We start from the raw sequence: 18,348 nt of genomic DNA on the forward strand, positions 1-18,348 counted from the left end.
GTTTCTCTTGACAGGCCCAAAATATAACTTAATATATTTTTGGGTAGAGTGACACAAAGTTTGCAGTTCAAAGAAAATGAGGAAAATGATATTTTACTCATTTGATTAAACATGTTAATGTTGCTAAGGAAAATGTAGAAACTGATTTTCAAGTCCCCTTGCAATCTAGCAGTTCTCCCAATTCCTAGCTTTAGACTAGTTGGGTTAGACACATTTGGGGAACAACCTACTTAAAACATTTTGTATTTCATTATTTGGAAAAAATTAACTTCCAGAAATAGTCCTCAAATTCTTGTAAAATTCTAGAAAAAAATATCTTCTCTAAGGTTCTTCTAATATATAACCTGTATACTAAAACTGTTTTATAATATCTGTGAAAGCTTATTTGAAAATTAATTTAGATTTGAATACCCAAATAATACTCCAAAAAGGGAATTCTTAGTATCTATTACCTAAAACCTGAGAACTTTATTCTAAATATATTCCAGTTCATGTTTCCTCAAGAACTTGTTCCTCTAAAGAACATTAGCTAGCCTTTATAAAGCAATATAGATATACTTCATTAACTTTTTTACACGTATTTTCGGACAGTTACAAGGAGGAATAAGACTTCTATTATACAGAGAGAGGTAAAATAATATATTAAGGTACAGGCAGAGAAACATACTTTAGCCCAGCCAGTGTGGCGCAGTGGATTGAGCATCATCCCATGGACTACGAGGTCCTGGTCCGAACTCCAGTCAAGGCACATGCCTGGGTTTCAGGCTTATCACCAGTGGGGGCATGTAGGAGGCAGCCAATTGATGTATCTCTCTCACATCGATGTTTCTATCTCTCTCTCCCTTCCTCTCTCCATAAAGGGGGCGGGGGGATCAATAAACATATTAAAAGAAAAAGAAAATGCCTACTTTAAAATCAGACATCTCAGTAAACATTAATTTTTATTTAAATTGTCTCCTGATTTTAAATGACTTTGCCAGCATCTATGTAAAAATTTACATTTATTTGTTATAGAAGTAGTTTCTAAAAAGAAAATGTAGCTCAGCCGATGTGTCTCAGCGACTGAGTGTCCACCCATACACCAAGAGGTTGCCGGTTTGATTCCAGGTCAGGGCATATGCCCAGGTTGTGAGCCCAATGCCCAGTGGGGGGCATGCAGGAGGCAGCCAATCGATGTCTCTATCTTTCTCCCTCTCCCTTCCTTTCTCTCTAAAATCAATAAAGAAAAATTATTTTAAAAATAGATAAAAAGCAAATGTAGTTAATATCCTGAAGAGAAATCTTGCATTTTAAAAGTTTATATATAACAAAACATACATGTAACAAGTGAAACATTTAATGAGTTAGTACAACCCCACCAACACAATGTTTGCTACTATATTTAAAAGCACTGATTTAAAATATGTCAATCTTCTTCCAAAAAACGGAAAACATATGAAGTCATTATGAGGTATAAGGTAACAACAACAAAAATCATAAATGTAATGGACTATCAGTTGCCTAAATATAAAACTGAACTTTGGCAAACATGTAAGTGTTAAAACAGAATAATACAGCCAGTAAGAAAATCCTTAAGTTTATATCATTTCTAAAGTATCATGGCCTGTCACCCAACCACTCTTCCCTTTCAAAGGGTGAGATAACCCTGTCCCAGATGACTCAGAATTTTAAATATGTGGTCTGCTGATTAATCCTTATTTTCTCAAACCTCAGTATTACAGCTACACAAATTACACTTTAAAAATATTTGAAACAGACATTGAATTTATTGGTCAGCTATGAGTAGGAAAATACATAGGTAAAGAAAAGAGACCCTATATATATAAATATAATACTAGCTAGTTACAATTTGACCAAGAAGATTCAACGGAAAAGAACAGTAAAAGCCCTTGTTATCTCCAGTCCATAGGTACACATTCAGTTTCCCATTACCCTTATCAAAGAACTGTCTAGGCAAGTGTGACATTCTTTGAGCTTAGTGCAGATAATGTGCTGGGTTTTGTTACATGAATGGCAAACAAAAGTTTGCCCAGTGCATTACACAATAGAATGTACTGTGAATAAAAACTAGATACTCTATTTTAGATACTACTTCAACATAGTACTTATTTTCATGTAACCAAAGAGCAGAGCAAAGTGAACATCCTGAAATACTGTTTATGATTGGAGAAGAAACACTTGCTAAAAGTGTTCTTTGAATTATCTGCATTTGTTCTGGGCATTCTGATTGGTTCATTAAAAGAACAAACTGCTGCCCTGGCCGGTTTGGCTCAGCAGTTGGAGCATTGGCCTGCAGACCGAAGAGTCATGGGTTCAATTCCAGTCAGGGGTATATGGGCATGTACCTTGGTTGCGGTTGGTGCCCCAGATCCGGCTGAGGTCGTGCGCGAGGCAACCAATCGATGTCTCTCTCACATCAATGTTTCCCTATCTCCCTCCCTCCTTCTCTCTCCCCTCTCACTCTGTCTGAAGATAAACGGAAAGGTGTCTTTGGGTGAAGATTAAAAAAAAAAAAAGGGAACAAACTACTGTAATTCTTTTGCCTAGGTTGGCTTTGTTCTTATGTGTATGACATGACCCCAAAAACTTAATCACTATGGAAACAAATTCTATGACTTTATGACTTTAAATAGTAAAAAATAGAACACTAAAATTGGAATTTATTATAAAAAAACCTGCATTAGAAAAGCTTTGAAATTTTAATTTCAACATTTAGAAGTGTATTCCACTTTATTAATAATGTCCTTAGGTTTCAAAGTGCTAACTCAAAATAAGTTTTCCTGGCTGTCACTAAATCAAGTAAAAATAAAAACACATTTCTTAGATATGTTCCTTAACTATCTTCTAGGATGATTAAAGTCGCAATTAACATTTTATATCTACTTTAGTTTAAATTATGCCATAAATTAATTTTAATGAACATAATTTAAATTCTCAAAGCATAAATAATTACCACTAATATGGTAAACTGTACTTCAAGAGATTTACAACAAGTAATTGAATGTCTTCAAAACACAGCCCAAGTTTTCTGTAAAACATTCATAAGATGGATTTACCTAGCAAGAACAATGAAATTACATAATGACAACACCACATTAAATGTATTTGTTACAGAATTTAAAAAAAAAACTGTGAAAACATACTAGTTTTTATTGCAATTAGGGAATATGGATTATTGGAAATTATTCAGGACACAAAAATATTTAAAATACAAACCTTGTTTAACAAAATGCATCAGTCTTTTTTTTGGTGTGACTGTTTATTCCCTACAGATCCAAAATATTTCTTTTTCTTCTGAAGGTTATAGTAGTAAATCTACACTCTTGGATCAATTCATCACTATCTCAATAAGGTGGAGAAGCTGTTCAGACTGAATGCAGTATGCCCACAGAATGTAGTCTGCCTAGAAGAGGCAAAAACTAATATTTTCAAGACATAACAGGCCATTATATCTTACTATCCTGCCCCCCCCCATTCAAATATATCATAGACAATAACAAATACAGATGAAAACATTTTCTGTAAAGCTCAAACCTTTAGCATCTAACACGTGCACTCTAGTTCCAGCATCTATGAAAAGAATACATCCTCCATTAACAAATACAGAATGAGTAAGTGCCGCTCCCCTCCCCTTCCATAAAGCTCTCTGGACCTGTTATTACATAATGCAGAGCAGAGGAAAAGTAGTCTCCTTTGTTTCATCAGTCCAACCAGCTCCAGCTCGCCTTTGCTGGAAATTGTCATGATGCACATTACCAACACAGTGTTTAGGAAAAATGAATAAACACCTTTATTCACACTTTACAAAAAATATAAAACAAAAACCCCATAAAAAGTTATGCATTGGTTCTACTCTACATCAATAATACCAACTTTTCAATGTATTTATTAGAAACTGGATATGTTTGGTGTCAGCACAACTTAAAAAGAAAAAAAATCCATCACAACAAAATCTTTAAAAAAAAAGTCTCAAAGGAGAAAACAGGTCCCAGATGAAGATCAACAGTTTTTGGAGAATTTAAAACAAAAAAACAAACAAACAAAAAAAAATCTATTTAAACAGTATTTAAATTTTATTTTCTCTTAAAAACAGAACAGGCACATAAGTGCTGAATATTTTTCATAAAATTTTAAGTCATTATTCAAAATGACTTATTCTCTGTGTAAAAATTGTTAATTAACATTCAACAATTTTCCCCCTAATGCTCACATGGTGTCCTTTTCCTCCCTTGTCTACAGTTGAAACAAAAGCAATTGGACCAAGTTCCCTCTGAATTCACTTGATTTTGAGATAGTAATAAATGAATGAGACCAGAATATATAAGAGTTAACTTTGCAAAGTTAAAGCTGGCTTTAATGGCTTATCTACTAATGGCAGGCAATATGGGCAAAATTCACAGGTACAATAGTACAATATAACTTGTATCCTGGTTGACATATTAAAATAACTTAGTCACTTTAAAAATGATCTGAAGAATTGTCTTAAGGACCTGTTTTGAAAATACATCTCATTTATATACGCCTTCATAAATGAAAAATTACAAAAAAATAAAAAAAGGAATGATTTTTAAAAAAGAAAAACATGGAGACTAAGGAATACATGAAAAACAGCAAGACTTCACATGATAGTAGTATTATGGGTGACAGCACTATGCAGTGACACCAAGAAGCAGTGCTTGGGTCTGGTGAGCAAAGACCCAGGGGTTCACCTTATGTTCCAAAATGTGATATTCAATGTTTCACAATGGAAAAAAAGTCCCAGCTCATACAAAAGCATTTTCATAAAATTCTCACAAATGTTCAACAGTATTTAAAACTATAAAAGAAGGTACACAGATTTTCTCTGCATGCACAGGCAGTGTTTGGTGAGAACAATTTAGGCAGGCACAGTGGAGATACACAGGAGATGTCTCAAAAAGGAGTTAAAAAGCTGTACCTAAGCAGCTGTAATTTTTTAACTTAAAAAAGTTAAAGATTTAAAAATATCAGAATGTACATATATTAACCATTACATTCAGTCCATAAATGCCTACAGAGCATCACTGCTCAGCTTATCTGTCCTGGTAGATAGTTTTTGTAAAAACCCAGAATTCACAAATAAGGTTACCTCTAGTCCGAAAAAAATGTTGTAAGCTTTAAACAGGTTTAAAGAGCAATGTTCTCCATTTAATAACAAAGTAGTACAAAACGGCCAGGAAAACCCTAACAGTGCAAATCATCAGTAGAGAGAAAGTCTGTTGCAACTTCTTTTACAACCTCACCTTTATAACACATGAAACAGGTAAAAAAAAAAAAAAAAAAAAAACCCGCCCCCCACACACTTAGCCTTAGTTTACAATACAATCATTTCCAAATTTGATTTTTTAGTACAAAATTTCATAAATCAGGTCTTCTGTGGATCATATACAATAATAAAGGCTAAATTCAAATTCTGTATTTTACAAATATGTCTGAAAAAGGAGGGAGTAAAGTATGGAAGAATGGTCTCTGGATGTTATTACTGGCCTCAAAAAAGTAGTACTACAGATTTGTACTATGTATTTCTGTGCAAAGATAATATGCTGTTCAAACATTTTCCTATTTCAAGGCATGAAAATATTGTATTGGATAGAAGAAACAGGAAAATTACTTGTAACAAATTAAAGATGGGTGAAACACACCAATCCCTGTCCAACAGTATATAAAGCATATTGGGCTCAGAATTTGTCTGCTGCTAGCACCTGGCTTTCACACTATATCCTTATCAAATAATCAGATTGAAAACTCATATCATCATTAAGAAAAAAAAAAAAAAATTATCCCTAGTGGACATACCTCATTCCCCTATATTCAGATTTTTTTATAAGTTTACAAGTAAAATTGAGGTCATCTTCTGAAGGTACTTGACTACCTCCTGCCAGGAAGGTGAATGCCGTTAACTTGGGGCAGGAAAGGCAGTAAGAGCTCCAGTTGTGCAAAAAGTGAGAAGTGGTCGGAGGGGATAAGTGGGTGTGGGCAGCCGCTGATATTATTCTCAACTAGCCAATGGTGGTCCAGAGGTCCCAGGATCCCTAATGTGTTCAGTTGAGGTTTAGAATAGAAGATGTAGTCAATTATACCCTGAAAATCAGAAGGAAATAAAAAAAGACAAGGGCCCACATAAGATAACACTGAAATACTGAAAGTTCTCAAGACATACCATTATAGTCACGTTTGGTAAATAAACTTATCAGCATGTGGGATGAGGTAGTACTACCTAAACCAAGTGGTCCTCCAAATGTCAAATCTCACAGAAGTAAGAAAGTTTAGGCATGGTAATCATTCATTCCTCCTCCTACCTGGATCCTTTCAGAGTTTTATCATTATCATTTTTAAAATCCTCACCCAAGGATACTTTCCATTGATTTTTAGATAGAGTGGAAGATAGGAAGGGAGAGAGAGAGAGAGAGAGAGAGAGAGAGAGAGAGAGAGAGAGAGACATCGATGTGAGAGAGACACATTGACTGGTTGCCTCCCATACAACCCTGACCTGGGCCAGGAATCAAACCTGCAACCGAGGTACATGCCCTTGACCAGGAATCAAACCCGAGATTCTTCGATCTGTAGGCCGACACTCTAACCACTGAGCCAAACCGGCCAGGGCCCTTTCAGAGTTTTTAATGAGACCTAAAGGATCTTTCATGATATGGCCTCTGCATCTCTTTCCTCACTTAATCAGTGTCACTTTCCCTTGCTCACTACCCCTTTGTCATACTAGCCTTTTTTGAAGCAGTTTGGGGGATGAACATTCTTTGCATGTGCCGGTCTCTTTCCTGCACCAGGGCTTTCACACATGCTGCACCCCCTACCTGGAACAGTTTCTTCTACTTGTCATCTAGTTAATTCCTTCTCAATCTTCAAGTGTCAAGCTCAATCACTTTCCAAAGACCTTTGTCACCCACTTAATACCTCTCACCACCTCTGCTAATGTGCACCCTACTACATAGCTTATTTATGGGGTTGAGACTGAACTGTCCCTGCCCTGCATGTCCTCAGCAGCACCAGGCATACAGCTAAGCACCTCTTGGTTTGCCCTGTCCTCCCTGTAACTTTACATGCTCCTTTATGTGTTCCTGGCCAAAAGTACTTAAGCACATTCAAAGGTCTCCTTCCTATTTCTACATCATCACCAGGAACAAAAGAAAAAAAAAATTCCTAATCTCTCCCACCTTTCAGTTAATCACCCTCACCTCGTCTTCAATCAATCTGTTTGACATAAGAATCTCCAAGTTGGTTTTTACTAGCTTATCACTCAGTTATCCTTCAACTCCCATATTCTAGTCTTTCTGCCCAGCTCTCCAGGGAAACATCTTTTACCAACATCTTTCTGAAGCTTACCCCTCACTCCTCTTTCCTAGAAAGGCCTTATTTCCTTGGCAGTTAAACTCCTACAGTCCTGGTTTTCCCCCTCTCTGGTTAATGTCTTTTACATGTCCGTTTTCCCCAGAGTACTCCAGCCTCTCTTCAACTTGACAAACTCATCTGTTACCAGGATTAAATCATTATCTATAGTACTGGGGATCTGCCAAAGTCAAATAAAAAACCATCACAGTTTTCAACAGTTTCATTAAAGAGTTTAAAGAGCCCTCCCCCACAAAATTAAGAACCAGTGAACACTAGGTATCTGCACTCTAGTTAGACAATCTAATCTGAACAATTCTTGTTCCATCAGGTTAGAAATGAAAAATTAGGATTGAAGAAAGCAGAAATGCAAATTGTGGCTAAAAAAAAACAGTTGAACACAAACCCTAAACAACTACGGATACTAAAAATGAGAATCACTAAGGAAAGGCTCCACACTGTAAGCTGTTAACTATAAGGCATATAAATCTATTCTAGCAACTTAAAAATGGCCAACAATAAATCAAATTTTAGCACTCATGGAGTAGGTTTCAGTTTAATTAACATGAGAAAAAGAACACTTCACCCCAACTGACACCAAATTAGACACAATAAGTCCTTATTTAATGGCTGGATAGGTTCTGCAACTTTAAGTGAAACAATATATAATAAAACCAATTTACCATAGGCTACTTAATATAAACAAGAGTTTATATAAGTTCCTATGGCATCTCATCAACATTATAATGGGACACCATTTAAAGAAATGATGTTATCTGAGGACCTACTACTGTACTATGGTGCTGCAAATCCAGCTGTTATTATTGAGTCTACAAGAAACATAATTGCCCCTAAAAGGTGAGGCAGTTAACTCAGTGTTTATTATTATTATCTCATCTGATTTCTTAGGCTGGACATGATTCTAACATATATCTAGAATAATTGCTGTCAACTAATTCAAGATGGCCTAATTTGAACACATATTCACATTTTAAAGACATGACAAAGTAGTAAGACTCTTCTTAAAAAATATGGTGGTTTTGTAAATTTTCCAATTTCAAAACTCACCTTGAAATCAAATGTGTAATTTGTGTAAGGCATCAGGCCACTCTCATAGGCACTCTTTAACTTGAAACCATGAGTGATCCTTCCATTGGTTGTCCCATTTTTCCCATTACAGCTGAAGTTTGTAAGACTTTCATTATATCTCAGTTCCTTAAAGTCTTTATGATTTGTTTCTACTCCACCAGTGCTCAAATATTCTACAACACCTACAATGAAAATAAATGGATTTTTTCAAGGTCAAGCATAATATACACTGTATAAAACATAAAGATAATTCGATCATAAGCAGTTTTATACGATACTTTCTAAAATCTTTCCACTTTCTAAAAGTTTTTGACATTTGCCAGAACTTGTCTAAATCCATGTGTACATGGTTTTAATCACAGTATACTGAACATTTTCTACGTATTTTGCTTTACTGTTTCACATGAACTTATGTGTCTTCTCAATTACCTTTTTAAAAAATGGTTGCACAATACAATAGGCGGGGCTAGTGTAGAACATTTATTTAACTAGTTTCCTGTTTTTTTAAAAAAAACTCAGCCTGTTTCTATTTTTTCAAAGAATTAACACCACAATCAACATCTTAGTATGTAGGTTTCTACTTATGCTAAAGTATTTGGTTGGTATAAAAGAGCAAGATTAGGATTCATTATCCTATTATATAAAGTGGCAACTATGGAAGCGAATGCCACTAGTTGCAGAGCAAGTTCACTATCCCTGGACACTATTTTCCCAATGTCCTAAGTACTAAATGGGCTATGCAAACATTTATTTTAGTTTTCATTTAGTTAGCAAGGCTGGACACTTTCCCTTGTGTATGCTATTAAATACTGTGTTGTTTTTTTTTCTTTATTGTTGACACTATTACAGATATCCCCCATTCTCCACCCCCAGCCTTTACCACATTGTCTATGTTCACTTGACTATGCATATATGTTCTTTGGCTAATCTCTTCCAATACCCCCAACTTCCTCCACTCTGAGACCTGTCAGTCTGTTCCATGTATCCATGCCTATGGTCCTATTTTGTTCATCAATTTATTTTGTTCATTAGATTCCACATATAAGTGAGATTTTATGGTATTTGTCTTTCTCTGACTGGCTTATTTTGCTTAGCATAATAACTTCCATGCTATCACAAAGAGTACGAGTTCCTTCTTTTTCATGGCTGCGTAGTATTTCATTGTGTAAATGTACCACACATTTTTAATCCATTCATCTACGGATGGGTTTTGGGCTGTTTCCAGATCTTAGCTATTGTAAATAACATGGCTATAAATACAGGAGCATATATTCTTTCTAACCAGTGTTTTGGGTTTCTTAGGACATAGTTCCAGAAGAGGGATGGCTTTCAAAACGCAGTTCCATTTTAAATTTTTTGAGGAAACTCCATATTGTTTCCAGAGTGGCTGCACCACTCTGTATTCCTACCAATAGTGCATGAGGGTTCTCTTTTCTCCACATCCTTGCCAGCACTTGCTGTTTGTTGATTTATTCATGGTATCCATTCTGGCAGGTGTGAGGTGATACCTCATTGTAGTTTTAACTTGCATCGGTATGATTAGTGATCTTGAGCACTTTTTCATACGTCTATTGGCCTCTTTGGAGAAGTGTCTATTAAGGTTCTTTGCCCATTTTTTAACTGGAAAAATACTATTTTTTTCAACACTGAAATGGGTTTTTAAATCTGCATGATTTAAAAAGTCTATAGAGAAATTGCCAGTGATAATCCTCACTGCTTCAGTCCCATAAACCCCCGATAGCTTGATGAGATAGACTAAGTAATTATGAATCTTAGATACCTTTATTTTTCCCTGAAAATAAATATTAATAGTTTCTATCTTATTAATGCCTCTCATATACCTGATGGCAGTGATGTGCTACTGAATTTAACCATTTCAAATGTGTGCACCCTTATGTTCATGCATGGATAATATGAAAGAGCATAAACAAGGAGTTGAAATACAAAAAAGAAGAAATACTTAGATTCGATATTACAAGGGTTGTGGTTTATTCACTGTGCCATCTATGGAAAGTTTTCAAGAATAAGGTTTTCTGTATTCTTCTACTTTGTGATGAAAATCAAAATCCTTGTTCTTTTTTGTTAAAGTCACTTGTCTGAGCTACGTAAACGAAGATTTCAATTTCCACCTCAGGTATATTTTTCTGATCAAGCCCACTGAAATTTGAGATCCTGTAATGTATGGTCAAATTTAAACTGGATCATATTACATGTTGGAATCCCAAAGAGGCTGTCTTAAAATCCTTTCAGACTGGATTACATACAGACTGGGGTGAGCAAAAGTAGGTTTACAGTTGTGAGAATGCAAAATAGTTTATTCTTGTATTATTTATTACTATATTATTTTCCACACAAACAACTGTAAACCCACTTTTGCCAACCCCTGTATAACCTGGAGATAATGAAACATAATTACATGTTCTTTAATGAGTTATTTCAAGTTATTACCCATGTGGTTTTGGTCCCCCTAAATGTAAACCTGATTCACAGCTGTCACTACAAACTGAATTTGTTTTTACAAATTTGAAATTATCAGAAACTATACATTACAAAAACATTTTAAGTCAAAAAGCATCCTACATACACTAACATTCTTTTCTTACCAGAGTCTGGCAAAGAATTAAGATCTGCACACAATACCAGTGGAATATTTCCAAATTCTCCTAATATACTGGAGTGGAGGCTTCGTGAGGCTTTATCAATTATGTTCTTCACTTCTGAGAGAAACATCATTGTTTGAACTAACTTCACATCAGAGTATTCAGGGTCCCAATGCATATGAGCATTAGCCACAAGAATAAGTTGTTTTTCTGTTCTAAGATGTGACTTTCCAGCTATATTAGATAAAAAGAAAACAGACAAAACCCATCTATCAGCCCACTTATTCTTACAGAGCCTGAAAGCAAGTAATAAATATCTCTAAGTCTTAGGAATAAAAAAAGACTAAAATTTATCTAACAATCTCCCACCTAATGATTTAATCCACCCTACAACAAACCTGAGAAATAAACATTTAAACCTCAGGTTGTGTATTTCCAGCAAAGAGTACTTGATCAAAGTCCATTTTTTTGGAACTGCTTGGTTTTTAAATAGTTGTGTCTCCTTAAAACTTCTGGTCTTACTTCAGATGTACTAAATCAAGCCTCACAAAACTAAATCTACACTCTTTTGCTTAGCTGCATTTAAGACAGTCACTAAGTTCCTTTCTTCATGTTTTCTACACTTCAGGTTAAATAGCCCCAGTTCCAATCGTTCCTATGACAGAAATTTCAGTTCTCAGCATGACAGTCACTCTAAATAACACTTTTTAATTTGAAATAGGTGGTTGATTTCTCCAAAACTCGAGACCTTTAAAATAATGACTATAAGTAGGTCAGGAAGATAAGTTAGCTTACAGAATATCCTTGTTGCCAAGAAATCACAGAAGTGCATGGAACTCTCTCTGAGCAGTTATTTTAACTAATTATTACTTCAACCTTTTATGTGAAAAATTCTTGGGAGCTTTATGCCTTTCAAGGTTTGAAATACTTTTCTTGGCAATGCTTTCTCATCTTAAGCTTTTTGGTAGAGAAAACAAGATATGATATTTTAGAAATGACTTAAGTTCTCACTGAGTTTCTTCAGGTGTTAGATAAGACTATTATTACATAACAAATTTTTTTTCTATTAAATTTTGGAGGTCAATTGTACAGGAAGTGAAAAGGTCACTCACATGACATTTCAATCAATTCCTTTCGAAGTTCTAGTAGTACTGCAACTCCAATGTTATCTTTTGTCATGACTCTGTTCAGCATAGCTTCAGACCCTTCTGAATTTGCCATTGCTAGCTGATTAAATTCAACAGTGTGTTTCTGAACCAAAGTAAATCTAAAACAAAAACAAACACACACACACACACACACACACACACACACACACACACACACAAATTGGGAATACCAGGATATTAGCTTTGTGGGAAATGCTGTTTTCTCAAACTTCCTTAACAGATATGACGGCATGTAAATCACATTATGGAAAATCCTCCACATTTAACACCAAGCTTCCCACACCCACTTAAAGTTGTTCTCAGTTTGTTACTGATACAAATAACATCTTGATTTCAACTTTTACAACTTAAGATAATACAGTCATCCTCTGTTTAGGTTTTGGGTTGCAATATTCCACCTTGTAATTTTTAAATATTATTTTCCAAAGTATGACTTTAAGAATCCTGCTACCATCCTGGAGGGAATGTTAATTATAAGGTTTAAATTAACAATTGGAGTTAAACCCTACTAAACACCTGAAGAAACAGCAGCACTTATAACATGTCTCCAAAACAAGGCTATTTCTGATGATTCAAAACAAAACAAAACACTCGAAGTCAAAAAAGTATTGTTTTCTTAAATAATAATAAAATGCCTCATTCTCTCATTTGCCTACTAATTTCCATATTCTTGGTCCCCACCCTGCAGGGAAAATTTTATTTTTTAAAAATAAGATGACTTACTTTTCTGTCTTGAAGAATATTGCACAGCCATCAACATGCTTTCTTTCTTGCTCTGACATTGTCCTGGCTCTAGACTTAGGACTAAAGAATCCATTATAGCCACGTTCTTTCAGTTCTACCAGAAAAAAATTGTAATACTGTTCTGTTTCAACCTCCTGAAAAATTATAAACAGTAAAGTTATTTCATAAGACAAAATTAGTCACATGCATTAACGTTATATATACAGTTTGAGAGCTTAAAATCATTTCAAAAGACTGATCTGCACAATAAAGAATGTAGTATCTTTTCAATACAATTTATCTGGAACCACTCAGAACACCTACTTGTCATTTGAAAGATACCAGTTGACAAGGTCAATTCTTTGTTGTTCGGGAGTAAAGACTGGAAAGACATACATCTCTATGCATGTGTATTTCCTTGAATTTTAGAACTGATGTGCAAGAAGAATCAGAGAAGTAGAAGAAACTTCAGATATTAAATTTTAGGCCACAGGGAGAAAGTGATGCCCAACGTCATGTAAGTTATGAGAGATGGACTTGAGAACCCAAAGTTACTGTGCACCAGGTTTAATGCTCTTTCCACTATGCCCTAATTATTCTATTTTTGCTGGAGGTAAAGCAAAATCATACCTTGACAATGCCACAATTTCAGTAATATTGCCACCCAATTAAAAAATAGTGTGCAGGGGCATTACAGAGGGAAAGGTGAGTATTTAAGCCATCATAGCAAATGCTTAAAACCTGGCTTAACCCATTTGCATAATTTGGCAGCACAATGCTGCAGAATAAAGCAGGCATTAAATTCTTCAGGATTCACTAAAAAAAAAAAAAAAAAAAAAAGCCCCAAATTTAAGAATTGCTAAAGGTGAAACTTTAAATATGTCAGTGTAATGCATTCCCAGGCTGCTCCTTGCTTTATCAATGTTGGGGCATTTGTGCAATTTAAACAAATAATCTTCTGACGACTTACCTGAAGACTTATGATATCAGCACTGCAGCTCAAGATTTCTTGAATAATGGCCTTTTTCCTGTAATCCCAATTTAGTGCCCATGATGGACAGTAGCCATATAACTGCCGGGTCGCATATTTATCACAAAGAACATTATAGCACATGACAGAAAACAAGGCTGTAGGAAAGATAACTTTACTTATTCAACACATGGCAGAAAAAAAAGCACACAATTATTTTCAATAGTCTTCACTTAAATGCTAAGTCTGACTTTTTTTTTTGGTACGTGCCCCTAGCGGGAACCAAATCCAGGACTCTCTGATCTGTAGGCCGATGCTCCAACCTCTGAGCCTAACTGGCCAGGGTGCTAAGCCTGACTTTATTCATTCAATATTATTTGCTGAAAAGCTACTATATGTCAGGCATGATAGATACAAAAAAAGTCGAATAATGAAGAAGGACAGTTACACTAACAAATTATGAGACAATGTGTTACTTGCCAGAACACAAAAGGTTTGAAAGCTAAGACTAAGATCTTGAGCCCTCTGCCTCTGAGACCAGGGCTCCTCATTTCTGTGCTCTCTCTACCACTTTATCAATTGTTAATGTAGAATGTTGAAATCTGACAGATATCTTTCTTAACAGACATGTCTAGTTTTCTCCTATAGAGCAATGATTATTAATCCACACAAAGAAAAGGGGGTATCACAGATCAAATCTTGTTATACCTATTACGTAAGTTTCCATGTTTTTATACAGTTTAAGTTAAAAGGAGATTAAAGGTCATTAGTTCAATTTCACTCTCAAGTAAATGTGTTGGCTGTATTACAATTTTGTGGTATCAAATACATTTGGAACATACTAGGGTTTAGAAACTTCCAATATAAAAACATTTTTGTATATTCATTATAACTGAATTTGATCAATGCTTTATATAGTAGGGTTTCTTAATAGTGGCACTACTAACATTGTGGGTTAAGCAAATTCTGCACTGTGGGGGGACTGTGCTGTGTGTGCATTGTTGGGTGCTTAGTAGCATCTCTGAGATACCAGTAGCACACTTCCCCTGTTATGACAATCAAAAAATGCTTCCAGATATTGCCAAACATCCCCAGGGGGATAAAATCAACTCTGTTTGGGAAGCACTGCTCTACAGCATACTTTCTATAAAATAGCAGAGAGCCCTGGTGAGCAAGGATTAAGTCTTTATTATTAACTCCTAAACCAGATCAACTATAAGCATGCCACTGTAACACTAACCATAACCTAAAGCATGCCAACAACACTGTTAAATTTACAAGCACCAAATAAAAATAAGAGTTAAAAAATAAGACTACCAACCAGTAGGCCTTGTTCTGTCTGGTTCTTGTAACATAATCCAAGATCTTGGAGGTGGTTGTTCTGTTGAAACTAGTTAAATATTAAACACAAAATTAAGCAATATTCTTACATGTCTTCCTAAAAAAGTGGTTTAAACAAATGACCACTTACTTGTTTTTGCAGTACCTGCCAAATTATCAAGCAAATAGTTAAGTAGCCTTTTTGTTCCATCTGGTTCCAGATAGAGGTTCAATATATCCTGGGTAAGTGGATTTCCTGGAAATATTTTTAAAATAGGTAAAATAAAACAAGACAAGTACTAAAATATTTCAAAATTGAAAAATACACCAAAATTATCAGATCATAACAATGTATATAGTTATTAGTAACATACCAAACTAGAGAAAATATTTTTTCAGTTTTGATGTGAAGAATAAAAATGATCTGCACCATGTTCTACAGAGGTATCCAAATTGATTATTAATGAATGATGCCAATGTAAAAGATATCTTACAGTACCCTGCCTCATCAACACTTTCATAATGATCCAAAGCAAGTGAAAATGGATTGGGGGAGAGTGGGAAGAAGGACTGGGCAAGGGGAATATAATAGCCAACATAATAAATCAGAGAATCTAAATTTAAGAATATAACAAAGCTAACAAGAAAACTTCCTCAATAACAAGTGAAGTCTAGCCCTTAGATTTTAAAAAATTCTACTGAATAAAGTAACAAGATGGGATAGATTTGGTTTAAGGTTGTCACTAAAAAAGGAGGAAAACTTCAGGGCTGTGAGCCATTTATAAATTCAATAACTTTCTTAAGTACCAAAAATGAAAACAAAAGCAATGATCTACATATATAAGAGTATAAATACTCTCAGAAGGACTTTTTATGCACATGAGAAAAAGTACATTATACTGTTTTCAACAGTTCCTATCCATACCACACAAATGGTGTGTATTGTTCTAGATGCCACAGTTCCACATGAAGACTAATAAATTCTACAGATTGAAGAAAGCAGCTAAAATGATAAAAGATCTTGACCATGCTGAATGAAAAAAACAAAAACAAACAAAAAAAAACCAAGATATGGAATATAAGAATAATAACAGCCTAGAGGAAAAAAGTGTTATTGTTGTTTTTTCTATTCTCTTGTGAAAGACTAGACTCAAATGGCAGAATGAGGACCAAGGGATAGGATCTAATAGAAAGCTAGCTCAGAATAAAGGAGGTTGGTAAATATTACAACTATTTAAGATTAAATGCCCTGCTCTGTGAGGTAGTAGACTATCCTTTGTAACAGCTGATCTATGAATGAGAAGAACAATACATTAGTTAAAACATAAAAGATGACTTAAATTTTAATATTGTAGAGATTCTAAGTACTAGGAATTATAAAGTTAAAATGTGTTCCTATAAGTGCAGAGTATGTCTTTGCAGGAAGTTACAACAGTATCATTCCCTCATACATATACAATTCTTGATAGCTACCAAAGCCCTGAAATTTTTATTTTGTCACAATCCTATGAGACACGTACAGTCATAACCAGACAGTTACCAGAACCATTAAAAATAGCTTGATAAAATAAAGTCAACTATAAACATTTCAGTACCAGGTAAGCAGCTCATTCTAACTAGACCAAGAGTAATGTTCTTTTTACTACTTTCTAGTGCAAAAATATTTAGAGGCGACCACTGACTACTTATAACTGTGTGATCCTCTCTTCTAAAATCTTTCTTTATAAATTAAAAACAATTCCCAGAGACTTCCACTCAGGATAGTGGCGTAGGTAAACATGGTATCCTGTCCTCCCACAACCACATCAAAGTTACAACTAAACTACAGAACAACTGTCATTCAAAACCACCTGAAATCAAGCTGAATGGAAGTCCTACAACTACAGAATTAAAAGAGCAGCCGCATTGAGAAGGGTAGGAGGGGTGGAGGCTGACGAGCTGGTCCCACACCCACGTGTGGCAGATAAAAATCAGGAGGACACCTCGGCTGAGAAGGTCCTCCCTGAGGACTGAAGGGTACCTGTCCCACACCAGATGCCCCACTCAGGGTTCCAGTGCCAGGAAGAGAAGGAAGTCCCCATAACTTTTGGCTGGAAAAACCAGCAGGAACTGAGGTACAGGGAGGGTGACTCAGCTGGAGCCCCAGGCAGCTCCTTAAAGGGCCCGCGCATGAACTTATCGGACTCACTCCCTCTAAGTTTGTAGGGTAGGCAGCTCGAGGGGCACCAGAGACATACAGGGAAGAAATGAGCTGTTTGGCATTGGAGCCAGGGCTGGAGAGGGGGCTTTCTCCAGGACAGACATGCTGTCAGTGGCCTTTGTTCCTTTGGGGAGCCCTTCCCTGGGGCGGCAGACAGCTGCCATAATCTGGGACAATAGCAACCTGGCTCACACTGGTTGTCCCGCCCTGGTGATTCCCTGAGGCCCCACCCAACGCAACTTTCAGGCCCACCCAAGCTGTTGCCAGTGGCTTAACCATAGGATTGGCCTGTCTTGGATCCTACTTCAGGTTTTCCTAAATTCTTTCAAACAAGCAGCATCTGGTCTCAGACAGCCCCATACCACTAGTTAAGTAACACACAGAAACAAACACAGGGAGGCAGCCAAAATGAGGAGACAAAGAAACAGGTCCTAAATGAAAGAACAGAACAAAACCCCAATAAAAGAACAAAGCGAAATAAAGATAAGCAACCTAACAGATGCTGAGCTCAAAATACTGCTTATAAGGATGCTCAATGAACTTAGTGAGGGCCTCAAGAGCATAAAAAAGGACCAGTCTGAAATGAAGGAGGCACTAACTGAAATAAAGAATAATTTACACAGATTCAATAGTAGAGTAGGTAAATCCAAGAAGCAAACCATAGATTTGGAATATAAGGAAGCAAAAAACGCCCAATCATAATATCAAAAAGAAAAAAGAATCAAAAAAAATGAGGATAGTGTAAGGAGCCTCTGGGATAACTTCAAGCGTGCCAACATTCGCATCTTGGGGTGCCAAAAGGAGAAGAGAGAGAACAAGAAATTGAATATCTATTTGAAGCAATAATGGCAGAAGACTTTCCTAACTTGGTGAAAGAAACAGACATACAAGTACAGGAAGCACAGAGAGTCCCAAACA

The 18,348-nt window shown here is 35.7% G+C and overlaps 1 protein-coding gene across 5 annotated transcripts in view; it reads right to left on the bottom strand.

Annotated features, from left to right (window-relative positions):
* Positions 1-3,299: 3,299 nt before the first annotated feature.
* CNOT6 (CCR4-NOT transcription complex subunit 6) overlaps positions 3,300-18,348 on the bottom strand; it is an 82,249-nt gene continuing 67,200 nt past the window's right edge. For 2 of the 5 annotated variants that reach the window (XM_036239586.1, XM_036239585.1), the window contains exons 6-14: positions 15,382-15,486; positions 15,232-15,300; positions 13,911-14,068; positions 12,941-13,095; positions 12,161-12,315; positions 11,052-11,282; positions 8,428-8,630; positions 5,815-6,099; positions 3,310-3,403 (exon numbers count right to left, since the gene is read on the bottom strand). In XM_036239586.1, the coding sequence (XP_036095479.1) occupies positions 5,887-6,099; positions 8,428-8,630; positions 11,052-11,282; positions 12,161-12,315; positions 12,941-13,095; positions 13,911-14,068; positions 15,232-15,300; positions 15,382-15,486 (1,289 nt within the window). In that variant the 3' untranslated portion in view covers positions 3,310-3,403; positions 5,815-5,886. Of the gene's footprint in view, positions 3,404-5,814; positions 6,100-8,427; positions 8,631-11,051; positions 11,283-12,160; positions 12,316-12,940; positions 13,096-13,910; positions 14,069-15,231; positions 15,301-15,381; positions 15,487-18,348 lie in introns of all 5 variants that reach the window. The other 3 variants (XM_036239584.1, XM_036239588.1, XM_036239587.1) reach the window with 3 other exon arrangements.

Source organism: Molossus molossus, unplaced genomic scaffold (genome assembly GCF_014108415.1).
Source record: "Molossus molossus isolate mMolMol1 unplaced genomic scaffold, mMolMol1.p scaffold_m16_p_4, whole genome shotgun sequence".
NCBI lineage: Eukaryota > Metazoa > Chordata > Mammalia > Chiroptera > Molossidae > Molossus > Molossus molossus.